This window comes from Terrapene carolina, unplaced genomic scaffold (genome assembly GCF_002925995.2).
Source record: "Terrapene carolina triunguis isolate 2854851 unplaced genomic scaffold, T_m_triunguis-2.0 Scaffold51052, whole genome shotgun sequence".
In the NCBI taxonomy this organism is placed as follows: Eukaryota; Metazoa; Chordata; order Testudines; family Emydidae; genus Terrapene; species Terrapene triunguis.
Window position 1 is genome coordinate 6614 of NW_020715403.1, and position 26739 is coordinate 33352.

The window sequence follows — 26739 nt, forward strand, 5'->3', positions numbered from 1 at the left end:
CTCCTCTCAACCATTGCTGTGGCCAAGGTCGCTTCCTTGCTGCATAACCCACATTCCCAACTGGAGTTTGTTCCTGTGGATCAATCATTGGGAAACACAGACCTTTCCAGCATTCCCAACCCCAAGTGTTCAGAAATGAGGGGTCAGGCCTCAAATATCTTGAGTTTGGCTTACAAATAATGAGATTTAAACAATTGTTTTGGTTCGTTTCTCAGTTTTGTCTTGTGGTTTGAGGCTTTAGGTTAAATTCCAGAAACTGAAACTTTTAGAAAAACACGTATCATGGGACTAATGAAAAAATTGTGACAATTGGCAACATTACATTTCCCCACTCACCAGTCTGATCATCTCTGTTCCTGTCACTGTCCCCATGGGCCCCAGGGACTTCCTGGGCACTCGGTCCAAAAGCAGGGTCATCTTCAGTGTTAGAAACTTCTCTGGCATCATCATAACCGTCCCATGGGGAACCTGCAGACAGGACAGGGACCTCTGAAATATAAAGACAGTAATTAATCATAATGAAAAGGGGCCTTCCAGTGAATAGAGAAATAAACTACATGCCAGGTGTGGAGAATGAGGGATTTATGTATATTATTTCTTATGAATGTAATATACACCTCAGTTTACCTGTTTGATATTATCCTGCCAGACTGCATAGAGTTAAGAGTGCTAGGGACTATTTCATCAGGCCCTGGTGACTGGAAGACATCTAACTTGTCTAAGTAATTTTTAACTTGTTCTTTCCCTATTGTAGCCTCTCATCCTACCTCATTTTCACTGGCATTTACTATGTTAGATGTCCATTTGCAACTAAACTTTTTGGTGAAAACTGAAACAAGAAAGTCATTTAGCTCTTCAGCCATTTCTCCATTTTCTGTTATTGGTTTTTCCCTCCTCATTGAGTAACGGGCCTACCCTGTCCTTGGTCTTCCTCTTGCTTCTAATATATTTGTATAATGTTGTCTTGTTACCCTTTATGTCTCTAGTTAGTTTAATCTCGTTTTGAACCTTGGACTTTCAAATTTTGCCCCTACATACTTGTGTTTTTTGAGGGGTGCTGTTAATTGTGGAATGCCCCTCTCTGGCTCCAACCAGGCAAGTCTGGTTAATTCTTCCCAGCCCTAAGCTCAGGATCAAAGGGCAGACTAGAAAATGAAGTGGGGGTGGAGCAACAGTAGCCATGGAGTAATGTTTTCAGGAGATGGATTCACTGCTCACCTTGACCATCTGGAGTCTGGGGGATGTCGCTTGATGCAGGTTCCTCCACATTATTATAATCCAACTGAGAACCACCAGGGAAAGCTCCTTCTGGAACAGCAAACAGCACACTCAGCATCTCCCGAACACACCCATTTCCCCTGTAGGTTTTTAGTTCCCCATTAAAGACCTGTTGCCTTGGAGTTTGGGCTGTTTATCATGGAGTTTGTAGGAGAAGTCACAGGTGAGCCAGGGTCAAAGTCATGGACAGTGTATGAAACAGGAATTTTGCCACCTTTAGTTCCTCATAAATAACAAGGGCCCAGCCCTGTCCCACTGTATCCATTAGCAACTTCGTCATGCCCTTCAATGGGATCAAGATCTGTGCTGGTGAGGCACTAACCCTTGACATATTGGAAGATAAAAGCTGCCACACCAGACACAACAGTTGTGAATCAAACAGAGCTCTATAAAGGCATGCTTTAAAGTCTCTACTCCTGGGGGAATTCTGTGCTCCTGCAAGAGTGCAGAAAAACACCCCCACCCCCTGCAGATTCTCTTTACTTTCTGCAGAAAATGGTTTCTGTGGGGAAGCAATGGGAAACTGCACCAGTGTTCACTCACTTCTCCCCAGCAGAGCCTAGGCTAGTATGTTCCATCAGCTGTCAGAGAGGTAAATCACTTGCAGGAGGTGTCTAGGGATTCCATTGCAGATCAGGGATGTTAGTCTGAGCTGGGCGGTGAGGGGAAGAGGAGGACGGAGATGGAGTTCCACCTCCCTCATCCCCAAAATGGAGCAGCAGGAGCTGGGTCAGATCAACCCCTGGAAACTTCCCCTGGCTGCAGAAAACTCTGCACCATGGTGGGCGGTGGGGATTGTAGGGGGTGGTCTAGATGCAGGAGATGAAGCTTGGTGGGGGTTCTGGGGAGGGGAAATGAGGTTTGGTGGGGGGGATTGATTGGGGGGGATGGGCAGATGGGGGGGATGGGAGGACAGGGGGAGCAGCTCCCTGTACAGTGACTCCTCCCCCCTGCAAACAGAACCCCCTCCAGAGTCCCCCCTGCATCAGGGACCCCTGCACCCAGAACCCCCCAACCAAGCCCCCAAAACCAATTCCACACCCTCCCAAGCCTCACCCCCTGCATTAGGAGCCCCCCTCACACAGACCTCACCCAGAATCCCCCACTGAGCCCCCTCCGCACCCAAATCCCCACCCTCTCCAAGCCTCATCATCTGCATTGGGAGCCCATTGCTTCTTGTCCTATCAACACCTGGACTCTCATCCCACTGAGCTCCAACCAGTTGCACCTGGACCCCCCTCCGCTGAGCCCTAACCATCTTCACTGGGACTCCCCTGCAGAGTCCCATTTCCCCTACACTCCGAACCCCACACCGAGCCTCTGTGCATCCAGATCGCACTCAGACCCCCTGCCAAACTGCCTGCACCCAGATTGCGCCACACAGAACCTGGTACTCTTGAGGGAATTCTGCACCAAAAAAATTAAAAATTTTAAAATTGTGCAAAGTTCATATTTTATTTGTCAAAATAACACAGTAACACAACAACAATATAGTCACACCATTTTCAATTATTTTGGTAATTTATTTCAAAATACTTGTCAGCAAATAATGGTGTGATTATATTGTGTTATTTTGACAAAATATGCAGAATTTTGCAGAATTTTAAAATATTGTGTGAAGAATTTTTAACTTTTTGGTGCAGAATTCCCTCAGGAGTAAGTCTCTTCCTTTTATAAGGGGTAGATTCTGACTTGGGCTACATGCTCATGCTGGAGAGGCAGGGGGCTAAGATCATGGGGCACAGATCAGGGGCTGTTTAGTGATAGGTGCCAGCTGTTAAATTCAGATTCTTACATGTCAAGTGAATATTTCTGTATCCTATTCTCTGCAGTTTCTATCCTGGGAGAGGGCTCCGTGAGCCATGCAGAGAAAGGGTCAGGATTTGATCATACATTTCCATTAAGAGTTTGGACATACATCTTTGATGTGGAAATTAAATTCCGCACCTAGATGTGGGTGTCTGTCTTTGTATTCACCCCCCTCCCTTGTTACCTTGTTCTGATGCAGGATCGTTTTCCTCCTCACTATCTCCGGTGTAATACTGCAGCTTAGACACTGAATCATCTGATAAGGAGACTGGAGAGATGGTAAATGGGATGTTATCACAGTGACAGCAGCAAAACTGGCTGATGGGCAATGCATCCAGGTCCTGAAGCAGGATTTATGGTCTTGGTATTTTTCTCCTTCTAGAGAAGATGCTGAATTCACAGCAACTGACACTGACTTTCCAAGAGAAATATCGTGTGTGTGTGTGTGTGTGTGTGTGTTTGTGTGTGTGTGTGTGTGTGTTAAATGTGATTTGGGGTGGATAAAATCAGATTGGGAAGATGCTGGGAACAGCCATAATGACCTCATGAGGTGAGGGAGGGACTGAGTGAGCCCTTTAACATGGGATCCTCGACTGCTGTGGATTTAATTTGAATCCTTCTCATTAACTGGGGAGCCTGTTTTCATTCATACTCAGGCTGTAAGAATTGGTTTAGAGAGGAATGTTTTTCTCCTCCTCCTGAATGTTGCTACTTCATGGCCTGATCCAGCAGAAAATCATGGCTCAGGCTGCTGGTCTTTGAAAGGTCCAGACCTCCTCAGCCATGGACGTGACTCCCGCGTTGTTAAGCAAGATACTTCCCCTCCCCTGCCTTGCTGCCAGAGTAGGCCACGTCCCTCCAAGGGTCAAAGCCTTTTATCTACTCCCGCCATTAGTGAACAGGGATCTCAAAAGTAGCCTCAGGGAGACGCACTGACCATGCTCAGAGAGCCTGACAATGTGCTAAACTGAGAGCAGCATCTTCCCAATTGATTGACATTGAGTCAAAATGGTGTAAACAGACAGGTTGCTGACCCATAACTAGTTAGCCTTCAAGGCTGCAGGATGTACAGATGGGGCTGACTGTCCTCAGAATGGGGCTAGAAGAGTCTGCTTGGGAGGAAACTCATTCATTTGAGTCCAGTAACTGGCAGGTTTCTCCACAGACCCAGCTCCAGCAGCCATCCAGGACTCTCAGGGCTGAAGGCTGCAGAGATTTAGCTCTGAGTCAGAGTATTAGGATGGGAAGTGCATTGGAGATTTGCTCCCTGTTAGGAATGACACACAGACCTGAGCGACCAAACATCTGCTTCTTTCTCATCAGGTTATAATCAATCTCCTCATACACGGCCTCAGAGAAAGGGTCCAGGGATCTTCTGGAGCCTGAAAACAAAGAGCAAGGTTTGCACAGGGTCAGAAACTAGGGATGGGAAACCCTATGAGATCATCCAGCCCCTCCCCCTGGGCCCAGCACATTCCCACTGCTCTGTCCAATCTAGATTTGAACGTCCCAGGTGACAGGGACAATGCCCCTTTGATGTTTGTTCTATTGGCTATTTCACTGTCATTAAGTTTATCTTGATATTCAGCCTTTATGGTCCCTTGATAAATGTGTCCTGCAACTCCTAGTAGCACCCAAAATCATACCTCTTCCATCCTCGTGCTTACACCTATGGGCAAAATAGTACTTACATATTTATGTACTGCCTAGAGACTATCTGGGGAATAATTAGCTACTATTTGTGCAGTGCTTTAACAATGGAAAGTGCTATCTACATAAGGATTCATCCACACTGCAATCTGGAGGTGTGATTGCAGCACTGCAGGAGTAAACACACCTGAACTAGCTTTCACTGCTATTGTTATGCCACCTAGGTTTCAACTACTAGCATGTCAGGCTTCTGTAGTAGATACGGACTGGCTACAGAGCTTCCCTTCCAGAGAGATACTCACTGCATGTGTACATCATAAGATCTTTTAATACTCTGCCAAATATAGCTGATGTTAGCTGAAACAACTTATGTCACCTATTGTCTGAACAGTATAATACAGTTAAGCATTCCTTTGAGTATTCCACTTTAAGTTCTACATTCCTACCATTTACAAAATTTAAACTATCATGCTATCATTGTAGTTCAGTATGAATCAGTCTATTAAGTGTCTGTCTCTCAATCGTACTTGTTTTCTAATTACCCGACCCAAGCACATAACAACATGGTCATCCGGCTGTACATTAGTTGCAATAACTGGCTACAGCTGGTTTGGAATCCTTGAATCATCTTCTTATTATGCATCCACCATCTGTAGAGTTTGGTTTGTTGATTGTTGTTTCTGAGGAATAACAGGTGTTGATGGTTTCTGTTGAACTCTCCACTGCTGGTCACAATCACATTTGATCTGGGTACTGAATTATTTTTCTTTGAGACAGCTGGAGTTGTCCATTCTTTTCCTCCACCCAATTTGGCATGAACACAGTCACCAGATTCTAGACTCAAAAATTATCTGAGTGACATCTGTTTTAAAAGTGTTCCTGAGCTCTTTTAGCCTTTTTATCCCATTTGGCTACTCTCTTCATATAGATTCTTTTCTAAAGTTGGAACTGTAGTTCTGAGTTTTCTTCCTATGAGGAGTTGTACTGGACCACATCAACAGCTGCTATCCCCATATTGACTGGGTAAATGTCACTGTAGGATGGGAGGCAGAGACAAAGTTTCTTGACACTTGAAATGACTGCTTCTTAGAGCAGCTAGTCCTGGAACCCACAAGGGGAGAGGCAATTTTTTATTTCGTCCTAACTGGAGCACTGGTCCAAGAGGTGAATATAGCTGGACTGCTTGGTAATAGTGACCATAATATAATTAAATTAAATATCCCTGTGGTGGAGAAAACATCACAGCAGCCCAACACGGTAGCATTTAATTTCACACAAAAATGAGGAAGTTAGTTAAGCAGAAATTAAAAGGTACAGCACCAAAAGTGAAATCCCTGCAAGCTGCATGGAAACTTTTTAAAGACACCATAATAGAGGCTCAATTTAAATGTATACCCCAAATTAAGAAACATAGTAAGAGAACCAAAAAAATGCCACCATGGCTAAACAACAAAGTAAAAGAAGCAATGAGAGGCAAAAAGACATCCTTGAGAAAGTAGAAGTTAAATCCTAGTGAGGAAAATAGAAAGGAGCATAAACTCTGCAAGTCAAGTGTAAAAATATAATTAGTCAGGCCAAAAAGAATTTGAAGAACAGCTAGCCAAAGACTCAAAAAGTAACAGCAACATTTTTTTTAAGTACATCAGAAGCAAAAAGCCTGCTAAACAACCAGTGGGGCCACTGAACGATTGAGATGCTAAAGGAGCATTCAAGGATGATAAGATCATTGCAGAGAAACTAAATGAATTCTTTGCATTGGTCTTCATGGCTGAGGATGTGAGGGAGATTCCCAAACCTGAGCCACTCTTTTTAGGTGACAAATCTGAGGAACTGTCCCAGATTGAGGTGTCATTAGAGGAGGTTTTGGAACAAACTGATAAACTACAAAGTAATAAATCCCCAGGACCAGGTGGTATTCACCCAAGAGTTCTGAAAGAAGTCAAATGTGAAATGGTGAACTAACAGTGATATGTAACCTATCATTTAAATCAGCTTCTGTACCAGATGACTGAAGGATAGCTAGTGTGAAACCATTTTTTTTAAAAGGCTACAGAGGTGATCCGGGCAATTACAGGCCTAACTTCAGTACTGGGCAAACTGGTTGAAACGTTAGTAAAGAACAGAATCATCAGACACATAGATGAACATGATTTGTTGGGGAAGAGTCAAAATGGTTTTTCTAAAAGGAAATCATGCCTCACCAATCTACTAGAATTCCTTGAGGGCGTCAATAAGCATGTAGACATGGGTGATCCAGTGGATATAGTGTACTTCGATTTTCAGAAAGCCTTTGACAAGGTCACTCACCAAAGGCTCATAAGTGAAGTAAGCTGTAATGACATAAGAGGGAAGGACCTCTCATGGATCGGTAACTGGTTAAAAGATACGAAATAAAAGGTAGGAATAAATGGTCAGTTTTCAGAATGAAGAGAGGTAAATAGTGGTGTCCTCCAGGGGTCTGTACTGTGACTAGTACTATTCAACATAATTATAAATGATTTGGAAAAAGGGGTAAACAGTGAGGTGGCAAAATCTGCAGAGGATACAAAACTACTCAAGATAGTTAAGCCCAAAGCAGACTGCAAAGAGTTACAAAGGGATCTCACAAAACTGGGTGCCTGGGCAACAAAATGGCAGATGAAGTTCAATGTTGATAAATGCAAAGTAATACACATTGGAAAACATACTCCCCACTCTACATATACAATGATGGGGTCTAAATTAGAAAGATCTTGGAGTCATTGTGGATAGTTCTCTGAAAACATCCACTCAATGTGCAGCGGCAGTCAAAAAAGCTAACAGAATGTTAGGGATTATTAAGAAAGGGATAGATAATAAGACAGAAAATATCATATTGCCTCTATATAAATCCATGGTACACCCACATCTTGAATACTATGTGCAGATGCGGTCGCCCCATCTCAAAAAAGATATATTGGAATTGGAAAAGGTACAGAAAAGGGCAACAAAAATGATTAGGGCTATGGAACAGCTTCCGTATGAGGAGAGATTAATAAGACTGGGACTTTTCAGCTTGGAAAAGAGATGACAAAGTGGGAGATATGATTGAGGTCTATAAAATCATGACTGGTGTGGAGAAAGTAAATAAGGAAGTGTTACTTAGTTCTTCTTATAACTCAAGAACGTGGGGTCACCAAATGAAATTTATAGGCAGCAGGTTTAAAACAAAGGGAAGTATTTCTTCACACAACTCACAGTCAACCTGTGGAACTCTTTGCCAGAGGATGTTGTGAAGGCCAAGTCTATAACAGGGTTAAAAAATGAACTAGATAAATTCACGGAGGATAGGTCCTTCAATGGCTATTAACCAAGATGGGCAGGGATGGTGTCCCTAGCCTCTGTTTGCCAGAGGTTGGGAGTGGGCATCAGGGGATCGGTCACTAGGTGATTGCCTGTTCTGTTCATTCCCTCTGGGGCACCTGGCATTGGTCACTGTTGGAAGACAGAATACTGGGCTAGATGGACCTTTGGTTGATCCATTATGGCCATTCTTATGTTCTTATGGCACAAAACTGTCACCAGTTTCTAGACACAGCAGTTCTCTTACTGAGTGACAACTGTTGTAAAAGTGTTCCTAAGCTCTTTTTTTGCCTTTTTTAATCCAATTGGCTATTCTCTTCACGTCTGGCCACTTTGGAGATAGATTCCTTTCTAAAGTTGGAACAGTAGTTCTGAGTTGTCTTCCCATCAGGAGTTGTGCTGGACCACATCCAGTAGCTGCTATTTATGCTGATCTGTAACTCGGAAGAGCAAGGAATGGCTCTTCCTATTGCAGGATTTTTTGGCTGTCTGTACAGGTCTCTCAGCCTCTTTATTTGCTTATGGGTAATGTGGACTGTTAGTAATATGATCATACTCATATTTTGTTTAGAATGACATTCTCCTGCAGTGAATTGTGGTCCATTGTTTATCACTAGTTGTTCTGGAATACCGAAATAAACAAAAGTGGATTGTAGTTTTTCGATAACACTGTGAAATGTTTTGTCTTTCAAGTATATTATTTCTATATACGTGGAAAAATAGTCCACTACAATCAGGGAATGATATCCTCTGAATTCGCATAAACCTGCAGCTAGCTTCTTCCACGTTCTGTATGGTATTTGTACACTGTATAGTTCAGCATTGTCTCTTGAGTTTATTTTTACTGGATCGCCTTTCAAAAATCCAGTATCAACAAATCCTTTGTGAAGCTCTTCCACCTTTCTCACTAGGCCCATAATGGTGGGGCGGAGAAGGTTGTTGATCTTTGATGCTTTGATCACATGCACTCTGAATGCAAAGCTTTTGTCTTGGTAAGATGTTTCTGTGGTAAACTGGCCCATGCAAGCAGAATGCCTCCAAGGCTAGTCAGAGCTGTGTCAGGTGACTTCAGCTCTGGGACAGGCCGAAGGTTATTTTAAGTCCCTTCTGAGATGACTGTGACATTTTCTCTTGAGTCAATTTTAAAGTCAATAGCCTTTCTCTGAATATTCAGTTTCACTCTCCAGACAGGCTCCATATCTTCACACATGATTAGGGCCCTACCATATTCAAGGTCTATTTTGATCAATTTCATGGCCATAGGGTTTTCAAATTTGTCAATTTCTCATTTTCAGCTTTTTACATCTGAAATTTTATGGCATTGTAACCATGGGGGACCAAACCCAAAAGGTACCTGGAAGTGGGTCTGATCTCCCTCGCCCCCCCCCCCCCCCCCCCCCGAGCTGCCATGCAAGGGAAGGAAAAGTCCTGTCTCTCCCCAATCCAGGAGGGACTCACAGCTAGGAGCTCATTGGCAGGAGCACTTCCAGGAGCAGGGATATTGGACCCACCCCCACAAGTCTTCTCCAGCTGCAGGAACCTCCATTTCTGGTCAGGGAGCTCCCTCTCAGCCCAGCCAAGACTTGCAGCTAGGAGCCCCCTGACTGGGGTGCTCTCAGCAGCAAGGGGGAGATTGGATTTCACGGAGAAGGGTTTATTTCATGGTCTGTGACACATTTTTCACAGCCGGGAAATTGGTAGGGCCCTACATATTATAGATCTCAGAAACAATGGCTCTTGATTGTCTCTAATATGAATCAACTCCCTGACTACTTTGATGCAGCAAACAACAGCAAAATGTCCATGTTTTGTGCATTTATTAAACCCTGAGCCTTTGGGTGGACATTCCTCATTTCTTGGGATATGAATTTGTCCTCATCTTATGCATTTAGGCTGTAAGGCTTTTGTAATTGCTTGGAATTCAACCTTCTTAGCCCGGGAGTTCTGTCTCCTTACCTAAGCAGTCTTATGGAAATTACTTGCATTTATTAACAGCTTCTTTCTTTCAAGCTAGTTTCTTGTTTTTCAAGTTTGGCAAGTTGCTTTGGGTTTTGCTGTCTAATCAGCTCAGACTGCGTTTCTTTTCAGTGTGTAGGGTGAAGTCTGTTTTTAATTGTAGTTGCTGTGAAAGATTTTTATTTGTTAACCCAATAACCACTACTAGTCTGTCTCTGATATTTTCATATTTTTCTGTTCCAAAATCACAGTTTTCAGCCAATGCATGCAGAGCTCTAATAAACCATTCAACATTTTCCCCTAGTCCTTGAATTCTCTGGTGAAAACATGCACTTTCATAAACCATATTTCTCTGAGGTATAAAGTATGCATTAAACTCATCCAGAACCCTTTCGTGGTTGTCTTCATGTCAGTCTTGATTAAAATCATAGGATTTAAAGTTATGCTCTGCCTGCTTCCTCATAGCATAAATTAAAGAGCATACTTGTATATCTTCAGTTTCCTTACATAATTTTGTAGCAATTTGAAATCTTGCAAAATGTTGATTCTAGTCTGTTTATCTAAGCTGAAGTTCTCTGGGGCAATGGAGAGAGGGATATTGATGAGATCCTGCAACCTCTGTTCTTTTTTTTTTTTTCTTGTCTGCAACTTCTGTTGCTGTTCCTTCTGCATGTAACTTCTGTTGCTGTTTTCCTTCTGTTCTTGTTCTCCTCTGGCACTGCTGAACTTTGGACACCATGTCATGTACACCTTTTACAAGTAGGTGGCAGGGCTGCTATTAGCTGGTCAGACTTCTGTACCACTCATGGACCGGCTATAGAGCTTCCTTCCTATATAGTTTCATGCCAGATGTGTTCTCTATAAGATCCCTTTAATGCTCTTCATGGCATGGCTGAGGTTAGTTTAAATAAATTGCAACACACAGCACCACCTTTTAGCCGAACAGCATAATACAGTTTAGTCTTCCATTACGCTGCCAATGCCCCTCTCCTCAGCTACAGCTTCTCCTGCTATTGCGGAGGCATTTCACTCAGTGGCACCAAGAAGGACCCACCTCTGCGCTGTGCCCTGGCACTTTGCACCTGTGCCCCCAGGATGATTAAGACCAAGCAGAGCAGGGCCCCCAGGATAATGCAGACGACCATAGGCACCGTGACTCTCCCACTGTCAGTCAGAGGGCGTCGCAGGGAAGCTGGATGGAAATGAACATACAACAGAGAGAGATTATCCTGTGAGAGTCAGGGGGTCCCAGGGAGCTCCCCAGTCACTCATTGCACAGCCCAAGACAGCAGGGTAATGGGCTGGGACACAGTCTGTGCGCCATGGGGGGAGCTCACAGGCTGCTGTTTAAATCATGGGCTCTGCCCTGTCAGCTGGAGTCCTGCTCAGCACCCGGGTGTCATTCACCCTCAGATTTCATAGACCATGGAAAGGAGCTCCTTCCCTCAGGCTGCAGCTCCTCCTCTGTGACCCAGCACCAGGTAAATTTAACCCTGGATGGAAGGAGATAGATGTTTTACCCGTTCTAGTCAGTGAATCTGATGTCTCTGTCACACCTGCAAAGGGAAAGGGAGGAGAGTTGGAGTCAGGAGTGGGGGGGGGTGGGCGGGGTGAGGTGTTTGTTACCAGGAGAAGGGGCCCTCTGAGAGTCCCTGGGGGTCTCCAGCTGTGACCTGTTCTGTTTCCCAGAAACTCCTGCACAGCAGCATAGGGCCTGTATGTTAGAGATTGTGGGCCCAACTTAAGTCCCCTGTGCTGAGAACACTAGTAACAAACCAGCACACTGGCACCTATGATGGATGTAGGGGCTATGTGGGCTGATGCCTTAGCCAATCTGGCCCCACAAAGATTCCACCCCACAGCATCCATGATGCTCCTGCACACAGGAGATGGGAGGGCCTGATCTGGGACCAAGGTGGAGAGGCAGTTGGATCCATCCCTTCTGTGAAAATTACAGCATGTAGCAGAACCATCTCCTGTCACTCACCTGAGCAATTTACAGCAGCATCTTCCTTATGGTCACAGTTACTCTCACCCCAGGGCTTGGCAGGACACTTCCAGAGAGATGACTCTGTCCCTCTGCAGTTCACCTTCTCCACCCAGATGGGACCAGTCCCCTCGCCGAATACAGCCTCGCCCGGGGCAGATACAGCAGTTCCACAGCCCAGTTGTTTACACACAACATTACCATCTGCCATGTCCCAGGAGTCATCGCAAACTGTTCCCCAGGAGCCACGGTACCAAACCTCCACTCTCCCCGAGCATCCATCCTCTCCTCCCACGACACGTAACTTCTCCTGGTCTGGAAATGTAGAAACCTCACATGTTACTGGGACAGCTGGGAAAGTCCTTAGGGACCAAAAGTGAGACAGTGAGAAGCAGAGATACCTGTGCAGTTTGTAGAGTTCGGGCATTCACCAAACAGGGTCTGAAGTGGTTTTTCTTTTATTCCTATGGATAGAAAATTATGACATGAACAGACTGAGAAACGTGTGGGATGTAGAAGAGAGTAGGGTTTCATAAGCTTAAATCTAAATCCCTAGGAGGAGGTAGAGGGAACGCTGGTAGACACAGCGAACAAAGAGATAGCAAGAAGATTAGGCAAGTGCTTAGGGAAATGCAGCAAAGTACGGGATGGAACAAACCTTGACTGCTAACGAGGGGGTCCCTGAGCCAGAACCCAGAGTAGAGTGGGGGCCCGGATTCCCCAACCAGCCACTTGGGAAGTGGCACCATAGGAAGGCTGGCTGAACCTGTTTGGGAGAAGACTCCCCCCGCCCAGAAGTGCAAACCACAATAGTGACCTAGCTGGAGGGCTGAGTCACAAAGAGACCACAGCGGCTCCTGGATCAAGAGAGCAGCTGCAGATAGAGAGACAGAGATGGAGGGATGGTTTGCAACCATGGGGAGAAGCGTTGACCTGGTGAGCTAGTCCCCAGAACAACCAGGAGGAGGGGCCATACTGCGGTGAATAGAGCACCCCCATCACACAGACACAGACACTTTTGGGGAATTCTGATCTTGACCTAGATTTCACAGGCAGGGTTTCAGGAATCAGCACCTGCAGCAGAGCAGTCTCCAGGCAGCTGGCCTGTAGTAGGCTGCCTGATTGGTGGGAAGGGTCTGCAGTGCAGCTCTTGAGTCTAGCAGCCATTCAGCGACTGCTCAAAGCATTTCCCACAGCTGCAATACCTCGTGCTCCTGCCTGGTTCCCAACCTTGCTCTTGCTTTGACCCCAGACTTACCCCGGCCTTGCCTTGCTCCAGGTAACCCGATCCTGGCTCTTGCCTCTGATTCCTGACTTCTGACTTTGGCTCTGATCCCTGGCTCTGAGTTCTGACTACCAGCTCCTGCTCTACCCACTGTACCTGACTCCTGCTCCAACCACTCACCACAACTGCCTATGTCCTGGTCACTGACATTGGGCCCATCTCTGATTGTTTAGCCCAAAAGGATAACCACAGAGATTCCCAAATGACGCTAGCTAATGGGAGGCATTTGTGAGCTCTCACTAGGTGATTGCACTGTGTACCACACAGCTTGTATAAATAACTAATTCCCCTGTTTGTTTTCCATGGGCCTCATTCTCATTCCTAGAATGGACGATGAAAATATGTCTGTGTCATTGCTGAGAATGTAAAACTGTCTATTCTGAAAAGTAAATACATGCAAAATTTCTATCACACCCTTTCAATGAGTTAAACACGTAGAGGGTGTGTTCATGCGTGCACACAGACAGTTTCAGAATTACCACTGCAAGAAATATGGGTCTCTTCTGCTCGGTTATCACAGGATTGCTGTTTCCACAGGCCTCACGGGCACTGCCAGAGGGAGCTGTGCTGCTCACGGCATGAAACATGGTCCAGCCACGTGGGACCAGAACCTGCTCCATATGCAAAGTCACTTGCAAGCTGCCCTCCATCCCCACAGTTCAGTTGTTTGCAGACAATCGCTGGGGTGACTCCAGACATCCCATTGGAGCAAACACTGCCCCAAGTCCCATTGTAGAAAACCTCCAGCCGCCCAGCACAGTCACTGTCGCTTGCCAGCCTCAGATCTGTGAATTCTAGAAGGAAATGCACAAAAAGGGGATTTAAATCTTCGATTCTGAAAAGATCTGGGGTGTAAAGAGTGAAATCCCAGCGATCCCTAAGAATCCTGTTCATTATTTTGCAGACGCAAGTGCCAGAGATAATCACTCCAAGAATCAGAGACTCTTCTGGACACCACAGGCCCATTAGTAATAGAATGATCCCCTCTTGAAAGTCAACATTTCCCAGCAGTTACACACACAGATACCTGCAATACAGCAGTGACTGCCCTCCCAACACTAGAGAAATGCTGCGATATCTCCAATACCCCTGGGTGGGAACATATGGGAAATGGTGACTTTCTAATCATGATCCCTGTAGGTAGGTAGGAGAGACAGCAAGGAAGAGTATCAATCATTCTCAGCTCTCTCCTCAAATCTCTGCCCCCTCCATTAAATAGCCTGGTAAGGAGGCTCACATGAGCATTCCCAGACCAGACCTGAGCAGAGAACTCCCGCGTCCTCTTTGTGTCTGCAGTTGTGCTGGCCCCAGCCTTTGGAAGGACACTCCCAGAGATGGGATTCGTTCCCAGAGCACTTCACATCATCCAGCCAGATCTGCCCGGATCCTTGCCCATAATGAGCAGAGACAGTTGCATTAATGGCACGTCCACATCCCAGTTGTTTGCAAACAACATTGGAGTCTGACAGATCCCAGGAATCATCACAGACTGTCCCCCAGCTGCCGTTGTAATAAATCTCCACTCTCCCGGCACAGCGACCTGCCCCATTCACCAGTCTGATCCGCCTGCTCCCTGCAGGAATAGATCCCAGTTGTTAATATGCAATATAATAATAGCTGAACAGCTTCCAGGCACATTAATGATGATAGTGCAATGGCTGAGATACTGAAATACTTTTAAAAATCTGTCTTTGCAAGAAACACAGACAAGAAAAGAAGGCTGTAATGTAAGGAAATGAGGAAGATTTTTAGAGAACAGCCTTGATTAACACCAAGGGCCTAATTCTGAACTCCTTACTCATCTGAGTAACCCTTATGGGTAGGAACTTACCAAATTCAGGTCCATTTTGGTCAATTCCTTGGTCATAGGATTTTAAAAATCATACATTTCATTATTTCAGCTATTTAAATCTGAAATTCCACAGTGTTGTAATTACAGGGGTTCTGACCCAAAAAGGAGTTGGGGGGTTGCAAGGTTATTGTAGGGAGTGGGAGGTGGGGGGTTGCGGTACTGCTACCCTTACTGTTGCACTGCTGCTGGCGGCAGCGCTGCCTTCAGATCTGGGCAGTTGGAGAGCGGCGGCTGCTGACCAGGAACCCAACTTTGAAGGCAGAGCCACCGCCCACAGCAGCATAGAAGTAAGGATGACATGGTATGGTATTGTCACCCTTACTTCTGCGCTGCTGCTGGTGGAGTGCTGCCTTCAGAGCTGGGCACACGGCCAACAGCTGCCACTCTGTGGCTGCCCAGCTCTGATGGCAGCACAGAAATAAGGGTGGTGATACCACCCCCTCTAAAATAACCTTGTGACCCGCCCGCAACTCCCTTTTGGTTCAGGACCCCCAATTTGAAAAACGCTGGTCTCCCCCATGAAAGCTATATAGTATTGGGTAAACACACCCAAAAGACCAGATTTTACAGGAGGAGACCAGATTTCACAGTCCGTGACATGTTTTTCATAGCCGTGAATTTGGTAGGGCCCATCTTATGGGACTCGTCACATGGGTAAGAGGTACTAGTGAGACTAAGGTTATGCAGAATCACCCCTTACTGGAAAGTTTGAATATTTTCAAACTGCTCTTAAAGGATAAGCATCAAGTTGTTCAAGGAATTATTAGACAATAAATTTAACAAAAAACAAATAGCCTTTTAAATTGTTATAGAATTGGGGTGACACCAGAGGATTAGCGAAAAGCAGACATGGTAACAATTTATTTTAGAAATATAGGGAAAGAAAGGCAATTGGATGCATGAGTCTACAACAAAGTCCCAGGCACTAAGGGCCCAATTCTACCCTGCTGAAATCAACTGTGAAGCCCCCATTGACACAATGGGAGCAGGAATGGACCCTTAATGTGCCTTAGTTACCCTGCAGTTGGAATGGGCATGAAAAATGATTTCAGTGCAATAACATAGAGTGCATGATATAGGGATATGTTACTTGAAGGATACTGGGGATACCAGTGTTATGGTTCTATGTTTACTTTTACTGTGGAATCTTAAAATAAATAATATACCATCAAAAAGAATAATAGAATTATCTTGTACAATAGTCATCTACAACCAGGAACAATGAAAAAATCCCATCACAGATTCCTTTTTTCCCCTTTTAAACAAAGGAAAATTGCACAGTTATACGATTAGGACTTAACATCATCACATTATAACAGCAACTTTGATGTATTTCCTAAGTGACAGAAGGTTAGATCCACAAAGGTGCCTACATACCTAACTGCCTCTTTATAAATACATAATGTATAAATAGTTACATATTTATTGAAGCAGGGAATTGACTCTCTCCCATTCCCGGCAAGTGCCCTGGCCACCAGGCTAGAGTCACTCTCTTGCTTTTTCTCTGATTCAGTGACCAATTATTTGTACAAAGTGGAACATTTCCAGCAGGAGAGACCCACCCCAGCATACCCTATAGTAACTAGAGCACTCACCTGTGTTCACATCCCTGTTCCAAATCAGGAAGATCGGGGATTTTAACATGGATTTCCCACATCCCAGTTGAGTGCTTTAACCACTGGTTTATGGATAAAATGGGGAGATTTGAGAGCTGACCTGGCTTACCTGCCTAGATCCAGGAGTGAGTTTGTGGCTGAGAGTCCTAGGCAGAGATAGGTGCCTACATCTGACCTGTGTGTCAGAGGCCTAAGGCTTAGATCAATGGCAGTTAGGCATCTAAATAACTTTGTGTATCTAGGCCATACTCCCTTCCTTGGCATTTCACTGCTGGTAAGTTTAAGGTGGCTCCCTGTTCAGCTTGCAGGCTTCTGAGGTGTCTAACTCTCCCCATGCATTGTACGGGGAGCTGGGCACGTGACTCAGGGCTGAGGATCTCATTGGGTGGCAAGACACCTAGGAGTCAGGCCTTGCAATGCCCAAGTCCCTTTTGGGATCTAGCCCAGAGCCACTATCCATGGCACTCTTGGTCAAAACAGGTTACATATGACTTCCTTTTCTTACTATTGTTTTCTGATTCAAGACAGCACATTTTTTAAGACTTTAACATAAAGAAGCCACTATATACACTAGAACTGCTCGGGAAATTCATTCTTTTCCCCCACAAAATATTTAGATGACCACGAATATTTTTTTCTCTTCTGTAACTAAATTTGGATTTTTCAACAAAAATCTGAACATTTTCAATGGAAACAGACATTCTGTGAAAATCATTAATCTTATTGTGAAGATTTTTCATCACATTTTTTTAAATCAGCTCCAATACATAAAAATATACGATAGAGAGAGACAGGACGGGAGGAGGTTGCTTCATTTTATTAACCCTATAATGTGGCTATGCTTTTTCTGTATATAATATGATATTTTTACTATAAATCGGCAAAAGTTTGAACCTCAGATCCACATTGTTTCAAGGACTGCTGAGATCTCAGCACAAGGTGGGGTGGAGGCAGGCCCTGGGGTGGATCATGTTCCCATTGAACAAGGACAGGATATTTATAAGATTTCCACACTAAGTCACCTGAGCAAATGACACCAACGTCCTCAGCAATTCCTGCCTGGGCTGTCTCAGATGTGGAGTTGTCACAGAGAGTCAGACGAGTCTCATTTCCTGCACACTGGACCCTTCTCAGCCCCACAGGGCCCGTTCCTCGCTCAGACATAGGGGAGTTATAAGCTTTCTCAGCAACTCCGCACTGGAGCTGCCTACACACCACGCTGGCATCGTTCATGTCCCACTGATCATCCAACACTCTGCCCCACACGTCATGGAGGGAAATCTCGACTCTGCCATCACACTGACTCTCTCCATTCAACAGCCTGAGCGACTCAGAACAACCTGGGCTCGGAGAGACAGGAAATGCACTGAATAAAACTCCCTGCTGGTACTGCATTAGAAATAATGCTCAGGTGTGATGTGAAACACAGTTTTCTGTGGCAAGTGGAAGGTAACCCTCACTGCTGTGCAGTGCTACAGGGAACAACCTCTCTCAAGGGCTCCATTTATCTCTCTATTCAGAAATGCAGGGGGTGAGGGTGGGAAAGGCTTCCCAAGCTCTGAGGCCAGATCCTGTGAGGAGCTGGGCCCCTCCTGTACGCTGCAGAGTGCTCTCACTTCTCTCTGGAGTTACTGTGAGTGGAAGGTGCTCAGGAACACCTGGCAGATCAGGTCCCAGTACAAAAGGCCTCCGTGCTCACACAATGCACTGACAGCAGCAGCGCTGTGAGGTCGCTGTGATTTACAACAGGAGTCTGGGTATTGGCCTACTTCCCTGCTGCAATTCCCAGATCCAGCACTGCCAGGACACGTGGCTCCTTTAAAGAAAACCCTGCCCTGTTTTCACTGTTCAATGTACATTGGTGACCTGTGATCACCGCCTCAGCTCCAAACTCATAAGGAGCTAATACAATAAAGGCTTTTCTGCACTCAGCTGGGTTTTTCCAGGCCAGGTCTACAACTCTGAACACTTGAGTTTCCTTTCCCATGTACTCTAGCTATTGGCTTGGCTGGAGATGATGCTTGGAGGGGTGAGTGACCTCTGGTCAATGGGAAAGAAGTTTCCATTTTTTCCTCAAACATATATGTATATATATATATATTTCATTTTAAAAGTTTGTCCACCGTGAGCACATAAAGTTGTTGGAGTTCCTTGTTGGAGAAGCCAAAACCCTTTCATGTGTTTACTGCCATTGGAGATTTTTTTATACAGTGTCTACGGCAACTTGCATTTCAAAGGAGCCAATGTACTCCCAGAACATGATTTGTAAACCAGTTAAAACTTCCTAAATAAATATACATAGACAGATCAGTAGTGATTCATAGCTCAGGATGGGCTTAACGTTGCACATAAGACAGGGAGTCAACTACTCTTTTCTATTAAAGTTGCATAGAATCATAGAAGATGAGAGCTGGAAGAGACCTCAGGAGGTCATCTAGTCTAACCCCCTGCTCAAAGCAGGACTAACACCAACTAAATCATCCCAACCAGGGCTTTGTCAAGCTGGGCCTTAAAAACCTCTAAGGATGGAGATTCCACCACCTCCCTAGGTAACCCATTCCAGTGCTTCACCATCCTCCTAGTGAAATAGTGTTTCCTAATATCCAACCTAGCCCCTTACCCTCCCCCCGCAACTTGAGATCATTGCTCCTTATTCTGTCATCTGCCACCACTGAAAACAGCCTAGCTCCATCCTCTTTGGAACCCCCCTTCAGGTAATTGAAGGCTGCTATCAAATCCCGCCTCACTCTTCTCTTCTGCAGACTAAGTTACATATGGTCTGATTCTCCCATTAAGGCTCCTTTACGCTGAGTAGCTGGGATTAGTGAGAATCGGACCCAGTGTACTCTCCCCTCACTTACATCACAGATTCTCTGGGTCAATGTGACCCACATGCTTCGCACTGCAGCATTTGACTTTGTTTCTCCGACAGGAAGGGAGAGACGCAGTGGGGAGGGGACATGGATTGTAGCTGGATACTCTGGGCCTCTGTTACATTGTGGGCAACCAACCTGGCAGGTCACACCCTAGGGCTTGTCCGCACTTGAAAGGCTACAGCGGCACAGCTGCAGTGCTGCAACTACACCTCTGTAGTCCTTCAGTGTAGACACTACCTAGGCCAACGACAGGGGTTCTCCCATCGCGGTAGTTAATCCACTTTCCCAAGAGGCAGTAGCTAGGTTTATGGAAGAATTCTTTTTTCAACCTAGTGCTCTCTATACCAAGGGTTAGGTTGGTTTACCTATGTCACTCAGAGGACTGGATTTTTCACACCCCTGAGTGATGTAGCTTGGTCAACCTAATTTTTTTATATCAAATGCAGCCCTGTGGCCTCAGCGGCTGATAGATGAAGGACTGAGAGATCTGTCTGCTGTGAGGGCTGCTTCCAATCCCTGTACCACATTGAATACAGGCTACAGATTTCTGTTTCACCAGCAACTGAGAGCCACTGAGCTCTTAACCCAAGGGCTGGAATGCTGCTAGCTGCCGAGATCCCCAGACTGGTTGGTTGCTGACCAAGTTCTGAAGTGTTTGAAACGACTGAGGTGCTGCCATTTGTCAAACTCAGAAGAATCCAGGTGACACACACTACATGTTATGACCGCACTGCAAAGCCTGAGAAATCATCTCTGAGAGAAGATTAGTGGGGAATGTGTTTTGATCTGTGTGCTGAAGTACAGAACATGTTAAGTTGAAACCTTATATTTGAATGTTTGTAACAAACAAAAGAGGGGAAGGCTGTATAAGGAAAAGCAGTAGATTTACTGTCTAACAGATTTTTTTAAAGTTATTCATAGTATTCCAAATACTATTTACAATGTTTTCGGTGTGCATTAAATGTTTGTTTTAGTAAGGTCATGTCTGTACTGCAGGTGCTACAGTGACACAGCTACAGCATTCCACCTATGACGCTGTATCACCGTACTGTAGATGCTTCTTGGAGTGACAGAAGAGGCTTTACTATTGCTGTAGGTAATCCACCTCTCTGAGTGGTGCTAGCTAGGTCAATGGAAGAATTCTTCTATTGTTGTCTACACTGGGGGTTAGGTTGGCACAGCTACAATGCTCAGGGATGTGAAGCCTATGGATCCTATTGATTAAGGCTGGTCAGTGCCTAAATCCTTTTAGAAAATGAGAGTTAGGCTCCTAAATCAGTGCAGAAATGCCTAAATACCTTAAAAAATCTTGGCCTATGCCACTATGGGTAGCCCTCAGATAACTTGCCATCTATCAGCCAGTGTTGCTTTCTAATGTGGGGAGGGATAGCTCAGTGGTTTGAGCATTGGCCTGCTAAACCCAGGGTGGTGAGCTCAATCCTTGAGGAGACCACATAGGGATCTGGGGCATAAATTGGAACTTGGTCCTGCTAGTGAAGGCAGGGGGCTGGACTCGACTCAATGACCCTTCCAGCTCTATGAGATATAGGTGTGACATTGTGCAGTCTACATGGTTTTATAAAAACATGATAATAAGTGAATATAATGTAACTGGAATATGCTTCATGCAAAAGGTCTCTTGTAAGGTATCATTACAAAGCTTATAATCTACTGAATTTGATCATCCTATTTGTATAAATGTATCATTCTTGTATCTAAAACTAGAGATATAAAATATAACTCTGAGGGCCTATTGTAATTATGCAAAGTGTGGGCCATTAATGGTGGTTTGGAATCTTGATGATTCCCATTAACCAGGACCATTGTCTGCAGATGGCTGTTTTTTACCTGTGAGTCTTCCTGTATATGTGTGTGCTGGCAAGTGGGTAATGAAGTCTTGCAGTGACGTGTGATCATGTCACCTGAAATGGAATCCATCTTTAACCTGGTGCTTTTCCAGTGAGGGGGGGTGGAAACCCAGAGGGACAAAGGGTTCCCGCCTTATGCAAAAGATATATAAAGGGGTGGAACAGAACAAAGTGAGAGGAGAGAGAGGAGCCATCATGAAGAATCCCCTAGCTATCACCTGAGTTGGAACAAGAGCTGTACCAAGGGGAAGAATTGTGCCCAGGCCTGGAAGGTGTCCAGCCTGAGAAAAAAAATTTACTGAAGCATCTCTGAGGGTGAGATTATCTGTATTCAGTTTGATTAGACATAGATTTGCACATTTTATTTTATTTTGCTTGGTGACTTACTTTGTTCTGTCTGTTACTACTTGGAACCACTTAAATCCTACTTTCTGTATTTAATAAAATCGTGTTTTACTTATTAATTAACTCAGAGTATGTATTAATATCTGGGGGAGCAAACAACTGTGCATATCTCTCTATCAGTGTTATAGAGGGCGAACAATTTATGAGTTTACTCTGCATAAGCTTTATACATGGTAAAACGGATTTATTTGGGTTTAGACTGCATTGGGAGTTGGGCATCTGAGTGCTAAAGACAAGCACACTTCTGTGAGCTGTTTTCAGGTAAACTTGCAGCTTTGTGGCAAGTTATTCAGACCCTAGGTCTGTGTCGGAGCAGACGGGAGTGTCTGGCTCAGCAAGACAGGGTGCTGTAGTCCTGAGCTGGCAGGGAAAACAGGAGCAGGGGTAGTCTTGGTACATCAGGTGGCAGCTCCCAAGGAGGGTTCTGTGATCCAACCCGTTACAATAGGTATATCTCCATATATTTTGGGGAGGAAGGGAGGGATAGCTCAGTGGTTTGAGCATTGGTCTGCTAAACCCAGGGTTGTGAGTTTAATCCTTGAGGGATCCATTTAGAGATCTGGGACAAAAATCTACCTGGGGATTGGTCCTGCTTTGAGCAAGGGGTTGGACTAGATGACCTCCTGAAGCCCCTTCCAACTGTGATATTCTATGAGGAAGTTTTTGACATTGGATGAGGGAAAATCTTTGGAGAAGCCTGCAGGAAAAAGGACCCCTGAGTATTTGTGTTGCATTGTAGAGGAGGATCTTCATCAAAGCACCAGAGCAGGATCTTTGTGAAAGTTCCCAGCTGGCTCTGGAGCCATCTGAAAACCGGGATCTTTGGCAAAGAAGTGACTATTTCTATGAAGTGTTGTGGGGAATTAATGATCTATCAACCTACACAGCCACTGAGCAAACTCTGCAGCTGAGGGCTGCAGTCCACCAGCACACAACCCGGGATGGACAGGGAGGGGGACATTTTGGCCAGGAACACCAGGGCAAACACCTACTTTTCCAGAGTGAAATGGGATTGTAATGGCCCCACAGCTTGGATGAGATCTCTGCGTATAGGTTGCTTCTGCAACACCCACCTCAACCTGATGAAGGGCTGAGTCAGCCCTGCTGGGACTGAGGGAATCTGTGAATCACAAACCCCAAGTTTATCGCACAGAGCCGTTCTCTCCGGTTCACGCTAGCGTAGTGCTAGGATCCACCTTGCCACCCCTCACTGCACCCAGAGGAGTCTCTGATCTGAGGAACTTAAACAAAGAGAAACATTCCGATACCCCTACTTACCTTGAGTACAGTAGTCAATGGGACTACTCATGATGATCCTAATCTGGGCAGTACACTGAACGGTAACTAACATATACAGTCTATGTTAAACTTACCTGAGCAAATAACCCTGGCCGTGTGTCTGAGGGAGCAGGCTGGGTTGCCCAGGGCCATGCGAGAACAATCCCAAAGGCAGGATTCAGTCCCTTCACAATGAAAAGCGTCGCTCCATACGGTTCCGTTCCCTTCCCCGAAATGGGCTCCTCCCCGGATCGACTCGGCGTAGCCACAGTTCAGCTGATGGCAGAGGACATTGGCATCTTGCAAATCCCAGTGGGAGGCACAGAGGCTTCCCCGTGTGTCTCCATGTCGGATCTCCACTCTCCCGGAGCACTCGGTGCCGTTCCCTAACTTGCCACCCGGGCACCCTGAACACGAGGAAATGTGAGTGTCGAGGTGGCGCAGTGATCAGAGTTAAGAGCAACGACTGGGAGGGGAGTGGGGAACAGGAAGGGATTGTTGCTCATATTCAATGCTAGCAGTTACTCTGTGGGTGCTGTGGGGCTATTCCACACCAGCACATTCACAAACTGATACTTGATCCACATCAGTTAGTGTGAAGGGAGGACAAGGGACCAGAATTTGGTTTCCTTGGTAGATTCCATACTCAAGGCACCACAAGCATTTCACAGAGGGATCAGTTCCAGCAGACCTGGCTGGTGCAGGGACAGGGCGGCAATTTATGGGCCAGGTCCCCACCTGGTGTAAATCAGCATAGCCTCACTGAGCCCAATGGAGCTTGGCCGATTGACACACTGTGAAGATCTGGCTGAGGATGTTCCCCAATCCCCAATTCTTTTCTTTCCCACTGCAGCTCACCTGAACACACCACGTTGGCTTCGCTCCCAGGGGGACACTCAGTTGTGCCCAGTGCAGTAACAGGACAGTCCCTCAGGCGGGAATCATTCCTCTCACAGCCAAATGTGCCGTTCCAGACAGGCCCGTCTCCTGTGCCAAAGAGCTGCCCTGCTGGAATCAACAGGGCGAATCCACAGTCAAGCTGCTGGCAGAGGGTGTGGGCAGCCTGTAAATCCCACTGGGAGTCACAGAGGGTTCCCCAGGTGCCTCCATGGAGAAGCTCCACTCTCCCCGAACACCCTGTGCCGCCGTTTGTCAGTCTGTACCCGTCGTACCCTGAGAACAAGGAGAAGGGAGATCAGAGGAGACAGTGTTTTCCTGTGGAAAAATAGTAAGTGATCACATAAATAAAATCTGTATCGTAATCTACACACATATAGGGATTGCCCAGGTCACATTAACTCTGGCATTTCCTAGCTTTCAAGTGCTCAACTTGTAACCTAAGTTACTTTCTTTTAACACAGTGTGTTTTGGGGGAGAGGCTATTTTTTTTTAAATAAATGTGGATCAAGAAGTCCAGTTAGCCACTGGGCCCCTGTGTGCACCCCTCCAGCTATGATTCTTCCAAAAAGCCTGAGCTTGAGCCTGACCACCAACTTCCTCCTCCCTCCCAGGGGAAGGCAACACATCCTGGCTGCACAGGGTTTGAAAATGAACCTTCACTGCCCAATCTAACTCTCTGGCTGGTATCACTTCACTTTTGTTTTTTCTTCAGATCTGCACCATCTAACTTTCCTTCTCTCCCATTCACTGCCCCTTCTCCTGTGTCACCTGACTGAGCTCACAGCCTGGTCTACCTACCCTGGCCCAGTAACTGAACTCACCTTCCTCACTTCACCCCTTCTCTTGCTGTTCCAAAGCCCTGCAGAGCTGCTGCCATCTTCCCCTGACTCCTGCAGCTAAATCCTTCAACTGTGACTGCCAAGATAATCCAGCTCCTGCTTTTGCTTAACAGCCACATGAGCTTCTCAGGGCAATTGCTCCGACTGTGCAGTGGCTGCTACTGTCCCTCTCACCTGACTGTTCACTGCATCTTCACCGATCACGCGATTGTCCAGAGAAATAACTAGAGCTGAGTGAAAATTGAAATCTCTGTCTCCCAGGAAGCTCTGATAGCTACACATTTGTTTTCATCCTGCATCAGGACAAAATATGGAAATATTGAAAATTTTCATGGGACAAAAAGTTCTGAAAAAAGTGACAAAACATTTCATTTTGGCACCTTCAATCTAAATAACCAGTTTCCACTTTCCCAAATTGAAATGTTTCCTTTCAGTTTGTCGAACTGACCCCAAGTGTTTTAGTTTGAGTCAGGTCAACATTAAACTTCATTTCCCTCTGATGCCTATGTTTTGCCTTATAGGCCAGGTTCCCTGACCAGACTAAATCTCTCATCATGCACCTGCAGTCATGTGGCTACCATGCGGCAACTGTGCCACCAGTTAGAGGGAAGATTTATACTGTATAAGGGGAGATTTAATCTGGCCAGAGAGCCCAGTCCATAGGAGAGAACTGGAGCCTGAACTACAACTCCCATGAGGCAATGTGCCACAACAGGGAAATGAAGATTACTGTTGAACTGACTAGAAATGTAACATTTTGGGTCAGTTCTACAGTCTGAAATATTCCCACCGGGGTTGAACTCACCCCAAATGAAACATTTCATTTCTATTTTCCCAACACAACACTGAAAAAAATTAGCAAAATTGAAAGTTTCCCAGGGAAAGTTTTGATTTTGAGGAAACGGCATTTTCAGTTAAAGAAAAATTCTAATGGAAAATTCCTGGCCATCTCTAGGAATAACTAACTCAATTCTAACTAACTCACCTCACATCTCATCTCATTGCTTATTGATTCACTGCTACTGATTTAATTGGATTCCATTTATTATTTCACTGTTCACTTGTTTACTAACCATGTTCATCTGTCACTTGCCCATGGCTCTTATCACACCTTCTTGTGGATCACAGATCTGCCCTCTTCCTCCCTCAATCCTAAACTCCCCCCCATTGTCCCCATTTCCCCATTCTATTACCTTCACCCCTCCACAGATCCCACCAACTCTAACAGCTTCTCTTCCATCCTGATCTCTATCCCCTTCCCATCCAGATCCGACATCATCCTCTGCTTCCTCCTCTTGGTTTCCGGTTACAACTTCTCCAATCCTGGACCCCCTTCATTCCCATCGTCTCCACCTTCCACACCCATCCCCATCATCCCCTCTCATGCCACCATTCCTAACCTCATGTCCAGCCCCCTTCCTTCCCTCCTCCTCTTGCTGTCTCTAGAATGCCCACTGCATCCCTAAAAAGATCACAAACATCCACAACCTTTTCATCACTCACTCACTCCAGCTCCTGTCTCTCACAGAGACCTGCATCCCTCCATCTGACATTGCCTCTGCAGCTGCGGTTTTAGAGGCCTCTCCTCCTCTCACAATCCCAGCCCTGAATCATCCCCAAAGAAACAAGCTGAGTGTGTTGGACTTCTCTGCTCTCACATTTTCTTCTCCTTTGAGTAGCACTCCAACCTATTCTTCTCTCCTCTCCCCCTCTATGTTACTGTCAGCTACTGCCTACCCAGCTCCTCCTCATCAGCCTTTCTCTGTGATTTCAGCTCCTGGATCTCTCTCTTCCTCTTATCACAATCTTCCACATTCAT

At 45.6% G+C, this 26739-nt stretch overlaps 1 protein-coding gene across 1 annotated transcript; it reads right to left on the reverse strand.

Moving 5' to 3' along the window:
* Positions 1 to 336: 336 nt before the first annotated feature.
* Positions 337 to 26739, reverse strand: LOC113405814 (antigen WC1.1-like; the record flags this gene model as incomplete). The annotated part of the gene is given in 10 exon segments (XM_029914431.1): positions 337 to 468; positions 1219 to 1308; positions 3272 to 3355; positions 4377 to 4469; positions 11069 to 11206; positions 12002 to 12316; positions 13766 to 14080; positions 14545 to 14859; positions 24040 to 24354; positions 26658 to 26739. Coding segments are annotated over 10 exon segments (1879 nt in total), but the record flags the coding sequence as incomplete, so codon positions are not given.